Here is a 20,873-nt window from a genome sequence, read left to right as displayed (position 1 = left end):
TTACAGGGTTTTACATCTTTGCAGACCTACGTTATCATCAGCAACAAAACCCATCAGAGGAAGAGATAACCTCAACTCTGAACAAGAGGAATTGATTACAATGACGATGGCGGGAAGAATATCCTATGTGACCACAGAATGAAGCGACCTGCTTGCACACTCGGCACGCTTGGGTTTTGCAAGTCCGTGATCACGTCATCTGCGAGGGACCAAGGCATTACAAGGGTAAATACGTCGTGTCGAAGCCCATTCTCAACACTTTTTAGAAAAGAGCAGCATTAGCTACTGTATTTGTTTTAATACCTCATTTGAGTGCGTGGAAAACAGAAGAGGAAAACAAGAGAACAGCCATGGTGCAGGGAATCGCCGTCATCCACGCAAGTCCAAAGGCAACCAGGAGGCAGCTCTTTGCGCAGCCGCGAGCGTTCACACACCCAGAAGTTGTCCCGGCATTTACAACGGCAGCTTCAAGTTCCGCAAAGCACATGAGGTATCATCATCAGGATAAAATGTATCTGCTGCTATATTTGAATAAAGTACAAACAAATTTTCCGTGCAAAGCACTTACGTTGTTCTTAAAAATACTCACATACACATATACATAATTTTTCCCTGGCCATCAAACATGAAAGCGCTTGCTTTCCCACCCTCTCTGACAATTTTCTCCTATTCAGTCCAGAGAACTATTTATACCGTTGCAAAGGTAAACACCGTTTTCTGGAGGAATATAACTTTGAAAGTAAATTCATGAACTAGAGAAGTTAACGTGCAAAGACTTACATCGAGTTGGGTTTTTTGATCTAAAATTTGGTATTTCACATGAAGTCCTGATTTGACACAGGTAGGTGTACATTACACAAATTTCTTTTTAAAAAAATCTTCTTGCTTTTGTATCATCCTAAAATAGATCGAAGTCTTACAGTCTGAGAATTATTTTCTAATATAGGATCATTTAATCTTTTCATACTATTTTCTCATTGTAAATATGAAATCATCACAAAAACTACATTTGAAACTCAAGTCATGAGGATTTGAACCCCAAATGAACATTTCCAGAGGGAATGATGTTTGGGGTAAAGGTGCATTAGACATCATTACAAATTTAATGAAAAAAGCATTTGTTTGTACAAGATATGGTATCCCTGGGTAGAGCCACTCATAAGATTTGTTTTCTTCAAAATTTATCCGAACCAAACATTTAGTATATGCCTTCCTCACATGGCATGACAATTATCTCACATGACTTGCTAATTTCTGAATTTATGGAAATTATTTTCTGTACATCATCTTCACTGACATTTTTAAAATTCTCTCTTTGGGGTAGATTACATTCAAGGCATAGCTAATACCTTGCCATATATATATATATATATATATATGTGTGTGTGTGTGTGTATATATATATATATATATATATAATTTTAATGTCCAATTTCATTCTCAGAATCTCATTCACAGCTTCCACTATTAGAAGAGTTGCAGGTGGTGACTTCCCTGATTTTTTTAGTCAACTCAATAAAGACTAAGTTCACCGGATAGCTTTTAATTGACATCCCGATGGCTGACACCCAGGGTCATGGCCGCACACCTCCTGACCTCCTGAGATAAACTTAATGGACCTCATGATTGCAGACAGACACAGCACAACTCAGAAGCCCTGTACACTACTTACAACTGGGAGCAAATGTGACATGTGCACTAAACTTATTTCCATCAAATAGCAGTGTCTCTATATAAACGGTCGCAAAAATAAAACTCAGGGAACACTTTCATGTGTCCATGATCGTATTTTAAAACACACAGTTTTAATATTACCCCTTATCTTAAAATTGAAGAACTAAAGCACAAACACGTTTTCTAAATAAATTTGCTTCAAAATGTAGATCACAAATATTCCTGGCCCTCTTTCTAGGTCCTTATTCCTTATCCTATGAAGAACTGAACAAATGTAGGGAATTCTATTAAACTTTCATTTCTTAAGAGGTATAAAACTATTTTATTCTCTTTCGCTTATGGAATCAAATTTAGAAATAAAATAAAATTTAGAAATAATCTTCACTAGACCTAGGGATCTTCCAGGTAGATCAAAGTACTTTTTAAACATAAGTGGAATTTAATTAATATAATATGAATTGTTGTTAAGATAACACGTTGCTGCCTTGTTTAACACCTCATTGTATTTTTTACGTGTCTACTCCACAAGTATGGAAACGCCGCACGAAGAACACGCTGATCTTTTTTCACACGTGAGTGCAATTGGTTGATGGCGGGGTGTCTATTCGACTTCTATTTTCTTTAGTGTCGTTAAGAGGTGACTTATTGCGAACGTGGCACTTGAACACCTGCTTATAAGCCTTCCTGAAATTTTCAGAGAGAAACGCGTAAATGATGGGATTCACGGAGGAATTACTGTACGCCAGGCAGTGGGCGGTGATCCGGAAGAAGAAGGAGGTGGGCGTCAGTGGGAAGACCCCAAACTCAGCCCAGAGGTGGATGACGTGGTGAGGCAGCCAGGAGACCCCGAAAACCACGACCACCACCAGCACCGTCTGCGCAGTCTAGGAGAAGGAAAAGAAAGGCGATGCATCGATTACAGCAGGAAAGGAACCCAGCCTCTTACAGCACGTACTTGATTTCTGTGTATTCTCACAGGATCAAGTACGTACTAAATCTGCCTTAGGTGTTAACCTTCACTTCGCGCAGCAGTTTTGTTCGAAACTTCCCCGGGACCGGCCTTGACCCTCCATAGGGAATAATTCTAGCAGGTATGTGAAACGTGTATGGATAACAGGAAGCGCGCTTTGAGTCACGGCAACAGGAACACACAGACTGAACACGGTAACTTTACAACCCGTCGCACAGCACACAGTGGGACTGTGCCCAGGGAGGCAGCTCAGCTGAGCTCGTGAACGCTGCTTCCGAGAGTTGCCTCAACAGACAAGAAGAGATGTTTATTTCTCCTTGTTGAACTTGGACAAACTTAGAGACCCCCCAACACATGCAGTGGGTCCAGAGAGCCATTTCAGGGCCTGTCTCCCTGTTTGCTTGTGTCTCCACCCTTCCCTGCCACTCCTGAATCTGAAACACCTAGAAATCAGAGGCAGGGTCCACACGCGTCCTTTGAGGTTTCTGCTGAGCAGATGATGGGAGAAGATCTTCCCTGGGCAAGAACCTCGGCACGAGAGGAGCCCTCCCTCCCGCGCACCACGCGTGTGCCCCCGTCTCCCCGCTGCATCTGTTCTGAGTGCCCGCCACGGGCTGCAAACCTAAAGGTCTGGGGTTGAGTCTTGGGACACTTTTCCTGTGCTCCATCACCACCAAATCAGGACACGCTGAAAAGCCAACAGTGCAACTAACTGAAAACTCCATCTCTAGGGATTCGAACAAAAGACAGTGGGCTATTAACAATTTTTAAAGTATAAAATAGCCATCAGCTGGTTTCTTCCTTAAAAGCGTGTAAGCTGGGCTCAACCGCCTGACGGCAGAACCAGGGCTGGGTGGGGGCACCGAGAGGCGACCTCGGCTGACAGCTGGCTTTGCGTTCTTCACTCGCTGCCACGAATCCGGGCAGACCGCGTGATGATCCGCGGTGTAGATGAGGACACTGAGACCTAGCCTGGCTAGGACACGGCCTGCTGCCCGCCCCCCCGCCCCCCTCGCCGGCAGGATGCAGAGTTACAGCTGGAGGCCGGTCTCTGTGATCCCAAACCGTGCTCTGAACAGCGGGCGCTCGGGGAGAGAACATCCCACAAGGTCTACCTGGTAACGGCAGCCGCATCCCCGTCTCCGAGCACCCAGGGCTGTCTGGACCGCAGAGCCTTAGGGCAGCTCTGTGGGCTCAGTCCTGTGACTGAATCACAGGGGGGACGTTTGCTGGCTCGCTCTCCTGCGCCAGCGCCCATCCCCCTCCATTCTCTTCTAGGGCGTTTGCTCCTTGAAGGTGAAAGGAATATTAAAGACGAGAGAGAGAGAGAGAGAGAGAGAGAGAGAGAGAGAGAGAGAGAGAGAGAGAGAGGGAGAGAGAGAGAGAGAGATGCTTTCCGTCTCTCCCCTGAGGTTGGGAATCCAGGAGCCTCTCTTCCTCCTCAGATCAAGCCCAGGCTGTGATGCTCTAAAGACTGTGTTGAACGTGCAGAGTGGAAACGTGACCATCAGGACACCTCCCAGAGCAGGAGAGCGTGGGTGCCCATCATCCCCTCCCAGTCACGACCCTAAATCCACTGTAAGCACTACCTGGTGGTCCCCTGTCCACCTTCCCCTCTAGAGAGACTGGGATCTCGGCTGGGATCCACGAGTGTGCGGGGGGGAGGTTGAGGGGAAGGAGAGAGAAAGAAGGAAGGAGGCTTCTTTCTCCTACAACCTCACAGGGTGGAGCAAAGTGATTCCACAACTAGGGAACCACTGTGGACCCACACATGCTTCCCCGGGAGAAGCGCAGACCCCGGCCCTGCAGGAATGTTCCCACCTGACAAGATGACGTTCCTATTACTCCCCATGAATTAGAATCCTGCTGTTAAGGACAACAACACCCCGAAGGTAAGGATTAAGGCTCCTCCAGGAGGGGCACGAGGTAGCAGACTGACTCAGAGAGGAAGTCTGTCCAAGACACGGGCTGGAAGCCGGGAAGCCCAGGCAGAAACGGGAGAGGAGACACTCAGACCTCAGGTCGAGGTCAAGGCAAACGCGGTGGTCGGCGGGGCTGGAGATGAGAGCTAAGCTCACCATCAGAAGGTGCACGGACCGTGCAGAAGCCAAGGACCGACATCAGCCATAAACGGGTTAGCGACCTTTGAAAACTGATGTCACCTCCCCGGGCTTCACTTTCCTGGCCTGTGAAGAGGGTGACCCAACCTGACAATTCCCTGACTGGGCCTGGTCCATTTCAACGCTTCAAACAACTCAGGTACAAACCTGATGACGGGTTTTTATAGGGTGGCAGGTATACGGATTGAAGCCACCGACCACGTGACGCACAAAGCCAACAGCAATCCGCTCACATATAGTAAGGGACTGTCTGCTGTCAACCTGTTTACCCATTAGTGTGCGGGACACATTCCCAGACGCTTTAATAAAAACCATCTAGACATAACTCCACCTGCAAACAGAACGGAACACATCGTCTGTTCTTTCCAAGACAATAAGAAGATCTCTGTGCTTCACAAAACACTCTCTGGATATTCTGTTTCACTGTTCCTTTTAGGAAGTTCTTACTAAGTACCAAGCTTAGGGCAGAAATACACCCCAGCAGCTTACTGACAAGAGCCATGGTGTATCTTTGCATCATTGTAGGGCAATGGGCAGTATGGTATGTTTTCTTTGGGGTGTTTGTTACTGTCTGTTTACCCAAGTCCATTCAACATCTACCTTTTATTTTTTAGCAGTTCCACTGGTCTTTTCAGAACCATGAACGAGGTTCTTTTTCTCGGTCTACCTGTAGCTTTGAAATGTGACCGGATTACAATTACGATATAAATTAGGGAAGAATACTCAATCGGTACTTATATAACTGTATCATTTATCGAAGCCTGTTCCCAAAAGAGTTTAATAGAATGTTTGTGCTCCCCGCTTAGTGTCAGCAAGGGTTCACTACTTATTTCCCGCCTGTTTCACAGGCATTCAGCCCGTCAGAGCTGGTACAGCAGTGGGCGCCCTGCACACGGGCCCTGGCGCTCAGCCCCGCAGCCCTGCAGGCGTCCACACGGCCATGGCATCACGTTAGGCGAGCGCATCCCTGCGTGTAGGCAGAGGCGGTACACGGCTTCTTCCTCTGTCTCCTTTGCAGTACAGGCTTGCTGCAGATGCCTCTGGGTCCAGGGAACTGGGAAGACGTGGGAGGGAATGCAGGAGAGAAGTCCACACTGCAGAGCAGGGCCTGCAGCCAGCACTGCTTCCAACACCCGACTCAGAAAGCAGGCGCCTGGAATACGCCAGCTCCAGGTCAAGACCTGGTCAAAATAAGGCGTTGTACTAACAACCACGAACCGGGTTTCCAGCAGATCAGCGCACCATCATCACGCAGGGCAGAGCTTTGCAAAAATTCCGGTATCTGGGCCTCATGCCCGATGGCTCTGCTTCCACAGGTCATGGGAATTAGGTAGCTGCCCAGGAACCTGCCTTTCTAAACATCTCAGTCAGGTGTCTGAAGAACCGGTGAAGAATTCCACAAAGGCCACAACAAAAGCAAATCATCTCATCCACCCCAAGCGAAAGGCTAAAGTATTTCCTCCATGTTGACAGCGCCTAGGCTGACCCACGCCGTCTCCTCGGTAGGATTCGCGAAAGCTGCTTCCTCTCTTCTCCTCTGAAATGTCAGCAGGTAAGGAGACAAGTCCCCTCTGTGGGGAATGAGGCTATTTTCATTTCTTACAGTTACCATTGGCCTCAATCACAGATGGACGTGCATCCGATGCACTTCCTACTCTCCCCACGTGTCTGGGCAGAGTACAGAACCACCGTACCATCGTCTGATAGAGGAGAAGGTATCATTTAAGGTCATGTGCTAAATCTCTGTACTAATTCCTATACTCGAGGTTGGGTGTTTTATTAGCCTGTCTTTTTGTTACTCCTCACTCTGAAAGTATCTGGAAAATACTAATTTCTCCTCCTCTGAGATGCTCCTTTTCAAGCCATCTGAGACATCCGTTATTTTTTCTTCAAAGAATTTTATTCATAATCCGTCTAATGGAACTTGGCAGAGAAGAAAAAGTGACTAAAAGATGAGAGTGATGAAAAACATTTTGTGAATTGTATAAATGACGGCCAGAAAGCTTGCTGAATTACTTCAAGCCAGAAGGGGGAAAAAAGAGCAGCTGCTGAAAGAACCTCGTGGTTGAGAGGGTACCAAAAGGGCCTCGCATCTGCTTCCTTATTAGAAGGAACCATCCAGTGGGGAGGTCTGTCCCACTGGGAAGTCTCGCGGAAATTGGTTAAGAATCTCGTTTTAGTATCTAATCAGCCTTGTGCCAGAAAACGTGTCTTTACGTCCAGCAGAGCCTGGCATTAATGAAGCACAGGGCTCTGTACTATGATTACTACTATTCTGGCCACGGAAATCACACTCTTCATTTGTATTTTCCTCCAAACATGCAGGATAACTGTTCGGCACATTTGTGATGGAAGACCCAACTCTCTGCCCCGTGAGTGCTACCAGCCTTAACACTAAGGGGTCCCCAGGTGGGTGGATACAGCACAGAGGAAGGTGCCCTACTCAGCCACTGAGAGGGGAGCTGGAAATGGGCGCAGCTGAAATGAAGGAACTATCAAAATCTTATCGCATCACCCCGTCATCCGCCAGCAACTGAACATGTATACACACCAGGAACACTTTTCTGCGCGAAGACCCGGGGAGGCATCACCATGAGACAATCCAGTCTCCGCCTTCAGGGCTGACAGTCAAGCTGGCTTTCCATCCTGGACCCTCTGCTCTTCCCCCTCTGTCTCCCGTCTACTTGTTCTCCTCTCTCTCTCCCATTCCCTCTTCCCACCCCACCCCTGCACCTGTGTGCTATCCCTTGCCTAGACGCAGGTGCACACACACACACACACACACACACACACACGCGCGCCCCAGCACCACACTCTATTTGTTCTGTGCAAACAAAGAGGCAATTAAATATATCAAAAGAGATCTGCCATCTGTTCAGTGGTTATTAAGGGTCAGAGGTTGTGAGCATCGAAGAGAAAAGCTTCCCTCCTCCAAATGCTGAGAACTTCTCCCATGGTAAGAATTACATTTACACATACGTATAGAATATATACCCACACATATATATGTACACACACACACCCCCCATGCACACACGTATACACATAAAACCAAATGATGTAAATGTTAAACTAATCACTGATCTTTAGATCATTTTACTGTAAAACAGAAGCTTTTCTAATCATTTCTTCCAAGATCTATTTTCATTCTTTTTTTTTTTTTTTTTTTTTGCGGTACACGGGCCTCTCACTGCTGTGGCCTCTCCCGTTGCGGAGCACAGGCTCCGGACGCGCAGGCTCAGCGGCCATGGCTCACGGGCCCAGCCGCTCCACAGCATGTGGGATCTTCCCGGACCGGGGCACGAACCCGTGTCCCCTGCATCGGCAGGCGGACTCTCAACCACTGCGCCACCAGGGAAGCCCTATTTTCATTCTTTTAATCACTTTTTCTCCTCTGGAACCTCCACAATTTCTCTCCAACAGTTTTCAAATATAGAGACTAAAACTAACTGTAGCATGCAAGTAAGATCCAGCCAATGCTGAAGAAGTTTTATTTCCTTCCTGCCAAGAGACAGAAAATCTTTGGCATCAGTCATAAGCAGGTACCACGTTCCAAGGGCATAACCTCTGCAGAAGTTCAGCAACCCCTACCCTCCCCCAGGGTGTTAACCTCTTCAAATATGAGCTAAATTCTGTGCTTTTTAACCAACTCTCTGCTATTTCTTTTCACGGGCTCTGAGAACAGGTGTGTTTTTTAGCCACATTATTGTTTATAAACAAGGAAAAGTCAGGAAGAGCTGTACTTTATTTATGCAGAAGTTTTTAAAGCAAATCTGATTAAACTATAATTTCTGCAAATTATGTGTCCTTGATCATAATAAATATTTAGAAGGAAAAACAAGGTATTTTAAGATGTTATGAGTAATATTTGCGGGTAAAGATGCTGGTTATAATCTCCTCCTCCCTAATCATAGGGCCTAATAATCTCATCAACTTTCATTCTACTTTCTAAAAATCAGAGATGATATAGATATTATCTGAATAAGAGGTAAATTAATCCTGATTTGTAAAACAGTTTTTCCTCAAAATGTGAAGTGTGATAAACTGCAGGATGTTAGATGCTGTAATACTCTCCAGGAGAAGCTTCCGGAATTCAGAATTCACGGGATGAAAAAGACAATTAAAAATGGGCTGAAATCCCCCGAGGCCCCTCCCATCTTTAGTTCTCTCCCCTCGGGGCCAAAGTCAGCAGAAGTCTGGGAGGAAGAGAGACGAACAGTGCATCTACTTCTGAGGCTTCAGGGAGAGGCTGTAACAACACTCTCCCGAAAGATTATTAAGACAGGGCCTCCTGGCATCACATCAGAGACGGTCAATACACAATAACATGACGGTAGTTTCATGCAAAGTGTGGATCCAGCCACTCGACACTCTGTCCCAACCAACCTAGCACATACCTTCTCAAGAGGCTGAGAATCCAGAAAATGCACCTCCTCCCCCCCCCGGCCCCCCCGGCCCGAGACTTCCATCCCTCCCGAGACTTCCATCCCTCGAGAGACTTCCATCCCTCCCGAGACTGCCATCCACGTTTTCTCGCAGCACGGTCACCTGGCCACCCTCAACAGCTCACTTCCCATTTCTACCCTCTGCCTAGTGGTAAGAGGCTCATCTCAAATCTCTGTACCCAGGAACCAAAACGTCACAGGCACAGGGTGGCTGCAAGGAGAGCTAAGAGTATACGTAAACTGAGCTCTAGAAACGCGCACAGGCTGTAAGTCCACGAATATTTTTACCTTTTTCTTCGATGCCTCTGACTTCTTTGACACGTTCTTCAACTTTTTGTGCAAATGATGAAGGACCTGAAAAACACAGACTAATAAAATCGGTTTGTCTCAGACCCCACACATCACTGTCCATTTTGCAACACTTCTTGACGTTCTGAAATGGGACCACCGTCATTTGCAACGTCATTCAAACTGAAATTCACATGAGGTGGTGGAGTAATGATGACTAAGAACTGCCAAGGACACCTGTTCCTCTAACCCTGAGGGGTGCCCAGGTGCCATCTGTGGCCGGAGCACCTGCTGGCAGAGAGTTCTGGTGCAGGGAGCTCTGCGGTTTCGTCCAGAAAGAGCCACACCGCTACCCATATGTGCATCCTTGTTGGTCTCCCTTCCACCTTGGCTTCCCCCAAGATTCTACATTTTAACAATCCCCAGGTCCCTGTCATATGTTAAATCCTAGATACACGGAAAAACTACAGACTGCCCTCCAGCATCACTGATGACTGGAAGACCGTTCAGCAAGGTTCTACAATTAATGTCCCATCAGGAAGGCTTCCAGGGAGACACTGGTTTCCTTCCTTAGAGAAACTAGCTTTGTCTTCTCTCGCCAATGTAATACTCAGGAGAAATGATGTGAGTCACTTTGGTTCTATGTAAGAATTTACAACATAAGCTATACAACAGGGCCGAGACGGCCGTACATATGCCACACTGGTGTTGAGTTCTTTCTCATGTCCCATCTGAGTGGAAAATCTAAGGAAAATTAGCTCTGGGTGACTAAGGGCTTTAGACTGTCCACCGGTTACTCGACGAGTCTCTCCAAAAACTGGAAGCAGTGTTCCAGCCACCTCTCTGTCCCCCTGAAGCGCCGCAGCACGGAAGTAATTTAATGGAACTGGACTTACTGTGAAAGCCTGCTCCGTTCGGCGGGATGCAGCCCTTCTGGACGGCCCTTCCCTGATTGGGAAGCCAGGGGGCTTATTCACACCCTCACGATTCCTATGCAGGTCAAGCAGCGATCACGGGGAGCGTGAACTTCCGACTCCAAATTCCCAGCTCTACTGAGATACTTCTCACTTCCTACAGAGGCTTAGCATCCTCTGCAAGACAAGCCTTTCACTTGCTACAGGGACGTTTGGGATCACTCTCTGCACATTGGGTTAGTTTACTGTCCTCCCAACAGAGACTGGGGTATAAGGAATCAAATCTAAGGCGAAGATAGAAGCGAGGCTTTGGCAGGAACAAATGAGGAGAACTTTCCAGGGGAAGGAAAGGGCTGGACAGGACCCTGCCTGGCGAGGACCGGCCTGGCGAGGTTCTTTGGGGACAGCCTTCCCAGACTGAAAGCAAGGGACAGGAGGAGACACAGCAAAACAAAATCAGAGACGGCCACCTGGAGAGGACTCCATATGGAAAAGTCAAATGTTACCTGCTTCATAACACTACCCCGGGGGCTACTCATTCCTTCCACAAACTCGGGGGGATCACGTCTGGGTAACTGCAAAATGCCTAAGGAATGCTGCTGAGTGGTCAGTGGAGAAAACACCCAAGTATGTTTGGAATAAATATGCAAATATTACCTTGAATTCCAAAGAAAGTTCCAGTTATGCTTAAAAGCAAACTATTTCCATATAAAAATGATCATATATTTTTTGAATTTTTGAAAAATTTTAAATTTTGCCCTATGTGTGACTTGTATAAATTCTCAAATGACAGAAATGTAACCTAATTTATTCCTAGACATTTACCTTGTTGTTTCCATTAAGGAGACCTGAATTATGTTCCCCAAAGACTTTCGGGAAATGAAGGAAGAATGTGCTTCAAGTCTAATCCATGTCATGATGATTGAAGAAGCAAATATTGTAAGAATCACTCTAGTCCCAAGGTCCACGCCCTACAGGCCCTCAGCAATTGCCCCTCTCTTGGGGGACTGGGAATCCCTGCACTGAAATCCTCCCTGAAGCCTTTACCAGCTTCATAGTCTGGGTCAGCTGCTTCACTCCTCCAGAACCCTCTTTCCTTATCAATAAAATATGCACAATAGCTCCAACCCACTGGGTGGCCTGCAGATTAAGTGAGATAGCGCACACTGGAGACCACTGGGCTGTGCAAACCAAGCTTTGATTTGCGTTTGCAGAGGATGAAATGAATAAAACAGCCATTTACTGAAGAGCTAAGCTGCAGTGACCTCCCAATTTCCCCAATTACCACATCTCTTTATACATAACCCTTTGATGCAGGACATTCTTTCAGATCACATCCAGAAATATTACCATTCAAAACAGACATAACTCAACACAGATGATGTGGGGGGAGGGGACAAACCAAACCAGGTGGCTTTTAGTCAAGATTTCTGCTGGGGGGGAAAAAAAACTCAAAAAGCTCTATGAATTGAATATAAGAAATGACTGCCGTTCTACCTCATCTGATTATTCAGAGTCCTAGAGTCCCCGCCTTATGAGAAATAGAATGAGAGATACGGAGAGGGAGATGAAGAGAAAATGGTGGAAATTCCAGAATGTGGTTACAGCAGTATTCTTCTCATGGTGATGGGTCTGGGAAGGGTGTGTCGGGGAGAGTGGAGCTCACCCTGTGAATCACGTCTCATAACTATCCAGCATACACTTTTACTCCAGTATAAACAAGACTTTCAGATCAGTATGAAATCTTCAGACTCATGTATTATTAATCAAAGAGAAGGTGATTGTGCTGAGCTACGAGGGCGAGGCTGGCACCAGGAAGGTTAACAGCCATTTTCCCAATAAGGAGGTGCAGGGGTAGGGGACCAGAGGTGTGTCAACAGTGTGTCTCTCAGCGACAGGGCTTTAGACCTGCCCCCTGAGGCACTTCATATTCCTTACCCCTTCCTAAAAGGACTGAAACGGGGAAGCAGCAGCTGGAAGCCCATCCACCCCAAGTTCTCTGGAGACTCCCTCAAGACTCCGTGAAGAAATACTGTCTAACCACTTGGATTTGTAACGCCCAACTTGTGTATAAGACGAAAGTCAAAGCTCTGTCGCCAGAAGCAGCGGCTTCACAGAGCCGGTCCCCGCCGGCCCCCCCGACCCTGTGCGCCCCGCGGGCAGGGAAATCTCCCCATCAGGCCCTGCTGAGGGCTGTGGAGGGGCGCGGAGCCTCCACCTGGCAAAGGCGTGCGCTCAGGAGGATGGAGCGCTCGCCGTGACCCTGCGGCCACGTGGGGCAGCCCTCGCGCGGGCTGACGGGCGGCGCGGCTTTCCCCTACTGAGAAGTGGGCGTTGACGCCGCCTTCCGCCGGGGCGAGAGGACGGGCGCCCGGGAAGGGACCTGCTGCAAACTTTCCCTGGCGTTGCCCAAACTCCGAGTAACTTCCGCGCAACGTCAGACCCGCGAGCCCAAGCCGAGGCCGAGGGAGCAGGAAAGGGTCACCGCGCGGTCCCCGCAGAAAATTCTGGGGAATGAGGGCAAAGGGGCAGGGCCGCTGCGGGTCCCGGAAAGGGGTGCAGGGACGCAGGAGCCGCCTCGGGGCCCACCTTGGCGTAGCAGAAGCAGATGAACAGGAGTGGCAGCAGGTAGCCGAAGACGAAGGTGCACACCACGTAGGCCTTCTTGTGGCGCTGGCTGGACCACTGCTCCCAGCAGAAGGTCTGGTTGCTGACACCCCGGTGGAAGAGGCGCTGGTGGTAGGCCACCGGCGAGGCCATGGCGATGGACAGCGCCCAGATGACGCCCACGCCCAACAGCGCGTTGCGGGACACCCGCAGGGCGGAGGAGCGCCGCGAGTGCACGATGGCCACGTAGCGGTCCACCGACATTGCGGCCAGGGTGAAGATGCTGACCAGCATGGACACGGTGAAGAAGTAGTGGACGAACTTGCAGATGAAGGCGCCCAGCACCCAGGTGGGCAGGGCGTACACCGTGGCCTGGAAGGGGATGCAGAAGAGCAGGTAGGCCAGGTCGGCGATGCTCAGGTTGAGGATGAACAGGTTTGTGGTGCTGCGCGGCTTCCCCGGCTTGCTGCGCGCCAGCACCGTGATCACCAGGCTGTTGCCCAGCACGCCGAGCGCGAAGATCAGGCCGAACACCACCAGCGTGATGAAGTTCTCCACGCCGATGCCGAAAAGAGTCCTGGGGTCCGGGGCGGGGGGCTCGGGCCCGCTCGCGTTCCCCTCACTGAGGTTCCCGGCCGCCAGCTCCATGGCGCGCGGGGGGCGCCCGGGTCGCGCCGGCGAAGGGTGCTGGCCGGGGAAGGAAGGCGCCGCGGGGAGCCGGGGTACCCAGCCCCTGGCACGCAGAGCGCGAGTTTCTGAGCCTGAGCCTCCCTGATGGGCACGCGCCCGGGCGCCCGTGCCTAGTGGCACCGTCTTTTTGGACGGGGCTGCCCGAGAGAGGACACGGACCGGAGCCGGAGCTGGACCTTCCCAGACCGGGTCGGTTGTCCGGAGAACGCAGGGCTCCCCTTGCCCAGGCACCACCGCCCGCTGATCCGCCCGCACCCGGGAGGAGGGACCTGCCGGTGCAGCCCTGGGGGTGGACAGAGCCCTCTCCGCGCCTTACCGACTCCGAGCCCCTGCAGGTCGTCTCCCACGTCCCGGGAGTGGCTGCGGGCTGCACCTGTTGCTCTGAGCCTCTCCCTTCCCGCGGCGCTCTGGGGACACAGCCGGGCGCGCGGCCACGTACCGCCCGGTTCGTGGAGAAGGCTGCCCTCGCCTCCCAACCGGCCGGCGCCTCTCTCCCCTCGCGGTTTTCGGTCAAACGGGAGAGTGCTCTGTGCCTTTGTGGGCATTGGCAGGGGGCCACTCCGTCGCCACTGAGACGTAGGCAGGACTCAGCCCCGCGGAAATCCGCGCCCGCCGGGGGCCTCCCCGCGCGGAGAGACTGGACGAATCCCAACGGGATGGGTCGCCGCCCACCTCCTCGCCACGATCGGCCGCGCGCGCTCTCCTCCGCGCGGTGCGGACCTGCCTGCGTCCAGCGAAGGCGACAAACGCCGCGTGCAGCCCCTGCCCCGGCAAGGGAAGCAAAGCGCGCTCCGTGCGCGCTGGGCGGGGAGGCGGCGGCGCGCAGGCCTCGGTATCTGTCAACGCCGTTTATCCTAGCCCTCCGGGGGTGGGGGTGGGGGGCGGTCGGGGAGAGCCCTCCCTACCCCAGGAATAAAGCCCAAGAAGTCGGTGATTGGCCCTGAGGTAACCTGGAGTTTTTGTAAAGTCCCTAATCCCAACCGCCCCTCCCTGCCCGCTGCTAGGGAGCAAATAAGCAGGAAAGAAAAACGAGTGGCCTGTTTGAGTTTTCTTGATAAATGTGGATAAGATGAAAGGGGAAGGTGTCGTGCTTACATCGTCCAACTTTAGATCAGTTTTGCCTTATGTTACAAATCTGAGTGACATAAACAGAAGACGTGAAATATTCGTGAAGTGAAAAGAACACGTTTAATACCGCTGTTGTAAAATGTGGATCCGCCCCCCCCCCCAAAAAGGAGCTGTTTAAGTATACCGTAGTAGTGTTAGTAAACATTATCCTTGTTTATAATCCTGCTGGTTCACAACTAGAGAGATGAAATTGATTCCTTTATTTGCAGTGTTTATATGATTTGTCCATAAGAATCCTGGTACCTTTCAGCATTCTCCAGATGATTCCTGAGTGTCCATTATGCGCCAGACACAGTGCTTGAGGGCGCTGGGAATACAAAGATGAACGGGATGCAGCGTTCCCTCGGGCAGGTGCTGACTTTGCCTGGGGAAGTCTGGGAAGTAAGTAGTATCTAATTTCTCTTTGACTCTAACTTGCTAGTTCTATTCTGCTTCATTTCCAGAAAGATTTTGATGCAGTTCACTGAACACCTACTATGTACCAAGCACTTTACGTGCATTCATTGTTTCATTTAATACTCACAATTCCCTTGTTATATCCACACACATTTCCCGAGGATGAGATTGAGTTTAAGTAACTGGCTGACCCAAGAACGCCCTTGCCTTCCCTAAGAGGATTCTTGGAAAGCTCATTCAATTGTCCTGCCCATCGGTGTCGCTTTTCTTCCCAAGGGGCTCTCTGACCTACACTTTCAGGGTACCCTGTGTTGGACAGCCTGTTGCATCAAAAGTTGTTTGTAATTAGATTTGGGGAAGAGTTTTCTTATTATGAACTATTTTCAACATGGAACAGATATGATAGAACTTTATGAAATACTCATGTACCCACCATGCAGCTTAGAATAATAAAAGAAATTATCAGTAGAGTTGAAACCACTTTAATATATTTCCCCAATCACAACCTCCACCACTGCTCCCTCCATCTCCAGGTAACCTAAATGCATCCTCTATCAGTCATTTATTTATACATTTATGGCATATGCATATGTTCTTAAATAATATACTGTGGGGCTTTTGCCTTATTTGAATATTATATGGTCAGGATTATATTTCCCTTAAGATGTACTTTGTCTCTTATTACTGTAGATATACCAACATTCTTTGCATTTCATTGGCCGGTTCTATCTTTTGCAATCTTCCTATGTCCTGTGATTTCCTGATATCTCTTGGATACAGCACATAACTGAATTACTTTATAATCCAACTTGACAATCTCTAATTTTTTAACTGATGAGTTTAGTCTGTTTACATGTATTGTTATAATAAATTATAAGTCTAATCTGTTTGGACTTATTTTTAACAGTTTATTTTATACATCTTGAGGGTCACATTTGAAGGTGGCTTTTTCCCTCTTTTTGAAAGGAGAAGGAATGTGGTCTGTTTTTATCCTTTTACTAGTTACCCTTGAGTGTCTGCTATGTGCCTGAAATTATTTTAGGTTCTGAAAATAGAGCAATGACCCAAACCAAGTCCCTTATTTCATGGACCTTATCTTTTATTATGGAAAGAAGATATTAAAAATAAATAAAGCTATAATATGCCCTATAAATACCATGAAGGAGGAGAAGGCGGGACAGGATACAGTGACTGGAGAGTGTAATTATACGGCACTCAGGGAAAGCGGAAACCTGAAGGAGGTAAAGGGGAAAGCCTTTTGTCTTAGTCTGTTTGGGAAGCTATAACAAAATACTATAGACCAGCTGGCTTATAAGCAACAGAAACTTATTTTTCACAGTTCCGGAAGCTAGAAGCCCAAGATCCAGGCACCCGCAGAGTCGGTGTCTGCTTCCTGGTTCATAGGTGGCTGCCTTCTTGCTGTGACCCCACATGGAGAAGGTTCAGAGAAATTCTGCAGGGTCTCTTTTATGAAGGCATTCATCTCATTCCTGGGGTTCCACCCTCCTAACCTAACCACCTCCCAAAGTCCTCACCTCCTAATGCCAGCATGCTGGGACTTAGGATTTCCACATATGAACATATGTCATTCAGATCACAGCACCTTTTGCATATTGAGTGTAGAGCATCCTAGTGAGACGGAAAGCAACCAGGGAGGGACATGCTTGGCATGTTTGCTTCTTAGGCCTTTGGGGGAGATCATTTTCCTTCTTCTTGAAGAATTTATTTCAAATTTTCCTTCAGTAGGTGTCAACAATAAAAATTGCTCATTTATTCCCAAAACTGTGGTTAGTTCAACCATCAGCCGGTGGTCGACCAGATGGACAGCTCTTGGTCTCAGTGACTTGAAGACATTATTCAACTTTCCAGAGCTTTTATTTTTGCTCTTGAGAAGTCAGGCCATGCTATCGTCACTCCTTTGTAGATAATTTGACTGTTTTCTCAATTTTTAGTATCTTTATCTTCGGTGTTTTATAATTTCACTTCGTTGTGTTTGATTGTTTCCATTTTCCATCCTTCTTGAGGTTTGTTGAGCTTCTGAGGCTGAGGATTAATATTTTCCATCAATATTGGAAAATTTTCAGCCATTATCTCTTTAAATATATATATATATATATATATAGAGAGAGAGAGAGAGAGAGAGAGAGAGAGAGAGAGAGAGAGAGGGAGGCTGTATTGGGTCTTCATTGCCGCACACGGCTTTCTCTAGTTGCCGCGAGCAGGGGCTACTCTTTGTTGCGGTGCGCGGGCTTCTCATTTCGGTGGCTTCTCTTGTTGCAGAGCATGGGCTCTAGGCGCGCGGGCTTCGGTAGTTGTGGCACTCAGGCTCAGTAGTTGTGGCACACGGGCTTAGCTGCTCCATGGCATATGGGATTTTCCTGGACCAGGGATCGAACCCGTGTCCCCTGCACTGGCAGGTGGATTCTTAACCACTGCGCCACCGGGGAAGCCCTCTCTTTAAATATTGACTTTCCCCATTGCTGGCATTCTCGTCCTGGAATTCTGAGAGACACGAGTAAGGCCTTTTCACTCTCTGCCTCAGTGTCCCTTTTTCTTTTTTAATTTTATTGAAGTATAGTTGATTTACAATGTTGTGTTAATTTCTGCTGTACAGCAAAGTGATTCCGTTATATACATATATATTCTTTTCCATTATGGTTCATCACAGGACGTTGCATATGGTTCCCTGTGCACTACAGTATCTGCCTCGGTGTCTCTTAATCACTTTTTTTTCATAATTTTAATTCCTTACTCTGGGCCAATTTGTCGATTTTCCTTCAATTCTACAGCCCCCATTTCACTGTTCTCTCTTGATCTGTGATAGATTTTTTCTTTTCAAATTCACCAGGACTCGTTTTATTAATTTTTTCTTTCTCATTGCGCATGTTTCTAATGACCTCTCTGATTCCTTCAGGTGTCTTCAATGTGCTGGTTTTAGGTCCTGGAAACTCCGAACCCCTTGCGGCCCACTGCTGCTCACTGTTTCCTGGGGCTTCTTCTCAGTTGCTCGTGTAGCATCATCCCTTCGATTTCTACTTGGCCAGAATGCGTCTGTGGGAATTTTACAAGACGTGAACTAAGAGGACGTTCTTACAAAAGTATTTGCCTTTGCTTCTGCCCTTTGCCCCCGTGGCTCCATCAACTTGGGGACTTTTTAAGTTAAGTTCTCAGCTTGCTAAGCCTCAGAACACACGTATGGGAGGCGGGCGATGTGGGCATAAGTTCTCAGAGGAGCCCTTTCCTCCCTCTTGGTCCTGAGGCTGGCCCAGTGCTTTCTAGACCTTTCTTCTGGCAGATGGTTTTGCTCCTCCTCTCCCTGTTGGAAGATCACACCACCTGCCTTTACCTTGTGACTGTCTATGCTGCTCTCAGCTACAGAAATGAGTCCCAGGGGCTTCCCTGGTGGCGCAGTGGCTGAGAGTCCACCTGCCGATGCAGGGGACGCGGGTTCGTGCCCCGGTCCGGGAAGATCCCACATGCCGCGGAGCGGCTGGGCCCGTGAGCCATGGCCGCTGAGCCTGCGCGTCCGGAGCCTGTGCTCCGCAACGGGAGAGGCCACAACAGTGAGAGGCCCGCGTACCGCAAAAAAAAAAAAAAGAAAAAAAAGAAAAGAAATGAGTCCCACCCAGTTCCCTCAGGCTTTGGTCCATGAAACACGTGTGTGCGGCTGGAAGGTTTCCAGAGCTAAAGCTTTCAGCGATGCCAGGGACCCCATTACTTTCACCCAGGACGGCACAGCCCAGACGGGAGGATTTTTTAAAGTAAACTTTAATGCTGTATCATAAATATATTGCGAGGGGGAGAGAAATTTAGAAAAATACCTTTAAAGAAAGATGTGAAAAGTTTCCTGGGAACATGAAGAAACAAATCTTAAAAAACATGCCCACATCCAAGTACTTCCTGTTACGTGTCCGCCTAGTACAGGGCACCTTAGGATTCAACGTTTACTTCCACGGGCTTTCACTGTGTTGGTCCCATGTCATGAGGGGCCACTCTGAAGCATACGGGGGATGGGATTTGTGAGCAATTGACAGAATTATTACCCTGAGTTTTTAAGAGGACATGAAGGCGGGTGTGCAAACTCGGGTCTCCATTCTGCTTAACACGGGGATTATCGTCCTGAGACGGGGCTCCATCTGGCCAGTCCTGCGTCCACACCTCATTGGTCTCCCACCAGGCGCTGTGGCCACAGGGGGCCCTTCCACAGTGGAGCCGATGTCTCTGCGGCCCCTTCTCAGCTCTCTCTGCCCTCCCGGGAGCTCGCGGCTCCAGTCACGTTAACGCTTTCCCCTTGCACGCTGTGCTTTTCCATGACGCTTCGCCTTGTTTCGTGCCGCTCCGTCCATCTGAATGCCAGCTCTCCTTTCGTCACACCTGGAAAACGTTTACTTCTCGTGCCCGGCCACCCTGCGGCCTTCTTCCTGGGGTGTCTTTGACTCTCCCATTGGGGCGACTCACTTCTGCTGTCTCTTCTCGAAGCACCTGTGAGTCATGATTCTGTGTGTCGAGAGCATGCATTTCCCACTCTTAAACCCGCAGACTCTCTTCTGGCTAAATATTCAGATTCTCTCCTCCGTGGAGCTTCTCTTCTCCGTGGATTTACTCTCAGCTTCTGGAGGGAAGCCCTGTCTCAGCGCCGTGTCTGCTGAAAGGTGGCCGCAGCCCCCCTGCAGCCACGACCTCCTTCTCCACCTTCGTGTGCCCTGGGTGCCCTTTCTGCTCACGCCGGGGCTCCCCAGGACAGCTGTCTGCTCCCCTCCACCCCCCGAGACCCAGGAGAGGCCGGATGCGGTCCCACCTGCTGTCTGGTGGCCGCAGCCCCTCTGGGCTGCAGAGTTAGTGCAACCCTCCTCTCAGATTCTGAGACGACACTGGCTCGGACACCAGGCCCACTGCTCCCGGGCACCAGGCCCCGCCACCTGGGCCCTTGGCTGGACCAGCTCCACTCCACATATGATTTTCTTGATCTTTACACTGTTACTGATTATTTGGGCCACGCCTGTCCTGGCAGCTGTAGTGGGTGACAGCACCCTCTAGAGTATAAGGCACTGAGGTCCCATCGTGTAGAAACCCGCTGACGTGAATACAGGCTTTATCTGCCAGCATCCCTGGCAGGTGCTAGGAACATTGCCTTCACACTCTATAGTAATCCTGATTGATACCTCGACATCCTCACCTGACTCCAGAACTGAGCACCTGTCCACGCTTGGCCCCGTTAGAAGACTCCAGAGGCTGTGCTTCCCCTGAGGTTCTAAGCTGTGATATGTACATAGGGTGAGAGCTGCCTTTCTTGCCGTGGGAAGTGAACCCCTTGAGACCACAGATAACATGAAGGAAAGCAAAGCCCAGGGATGGAGAGAGAGGAGCCCAGACCACAGCTCTACAGCTGCTGGATCCAGCCATGCCTGAAGACTTCCCAGTCACATGAGATAATGAACTCCTGGTTTCTTTCAAGTGGATTTTAGGTCAGGTTCTGCCAACTGAGAAAAGTCTGATACAGCACTGCTTCATGGGAATTGTATATAACACACCTCAACTATTTAGATATTCATGCGCAATTTGAGAAACAAGGTATACATGAAAGAGAAAAGAATATAAAAGATGATATAAATTAAATGCATCAATGCTTGAAACCAGTTAT

General features: G+C 49.0%; 1 protein-coding gene across 1 annotated transcript; it reads right to left on the bottom strand.

Annotated features, from left to right (window-relative positions):
• Nucleotides 1–1,444: 1,444 nt before the first annotated feature.
• Nucleotides 1,445–13,966, bottom strand: GALR1 (galanin receptor 1). Its single transcript, XM_004326671.4, has 3 exons — nucleotides 13,001–13,966; nucleotides 9,498–9,563; nucleotides 1,445–2,558 (listed from the first exon to the last, which is right to left on the bottom strand). The coding sequence occupies exons 1-3, from the start codon at nucleotides 13,664–13,666 to the stop codon at nucleotides 2,241–2,243; spliced, it is 1,050 nt and encodes a 349-aa protein (XP_004326719.1). The 5' UTR covers nucleotides 13,667–13,966; the 3' UTR covers nucleotides 1,445–2,240.
• Between the last annotated feature and the right edge of the window lie 6,907 nt (nucleotides 13,967–20,873).

This window comes from Tursiops truncatus, chromosome 13 (genome assembly GCF_011762595.2).
Source record: "Tursiops truncatus isolate mTurTru1 chromosome 13, mTurTru1.mat.Y, whole genome shotgun sequence".
Classification (NCBI taxonomy): Eukaryota; Metazoa; Chordata; class Mammalia; order Artiodactyla; family Delphinidae; genus Tursiops; species Tursiops truncatus.
This window is presented reverse-complemented; position numbering and strand designations above follow the sequence as displayed.

Coding starts and splice junctions, on each gene's coding strand:
- GALR1 (XM_004326671.4), bottom strand. CDS start 13,666: ATGGAGCTGGCGGCCGGGAACCTCAGTGAGGGGAACGCGAGCGGGCCC. Junction 9,564..13,000: donor TCTGCTTCTGCTACGCCAAG/GTGGGCCCCGAG, acceptor TGTGTTTTTCAG/GTCCTTCATCATTTGCACAA. Junction 2,559..9,497: donor CAGAGGCATCGAAGAAAAAG/GTAAAAATATTC, acceptor TCCTTCTCCTAG/ACTGCGCAGACGGTGCTGGT.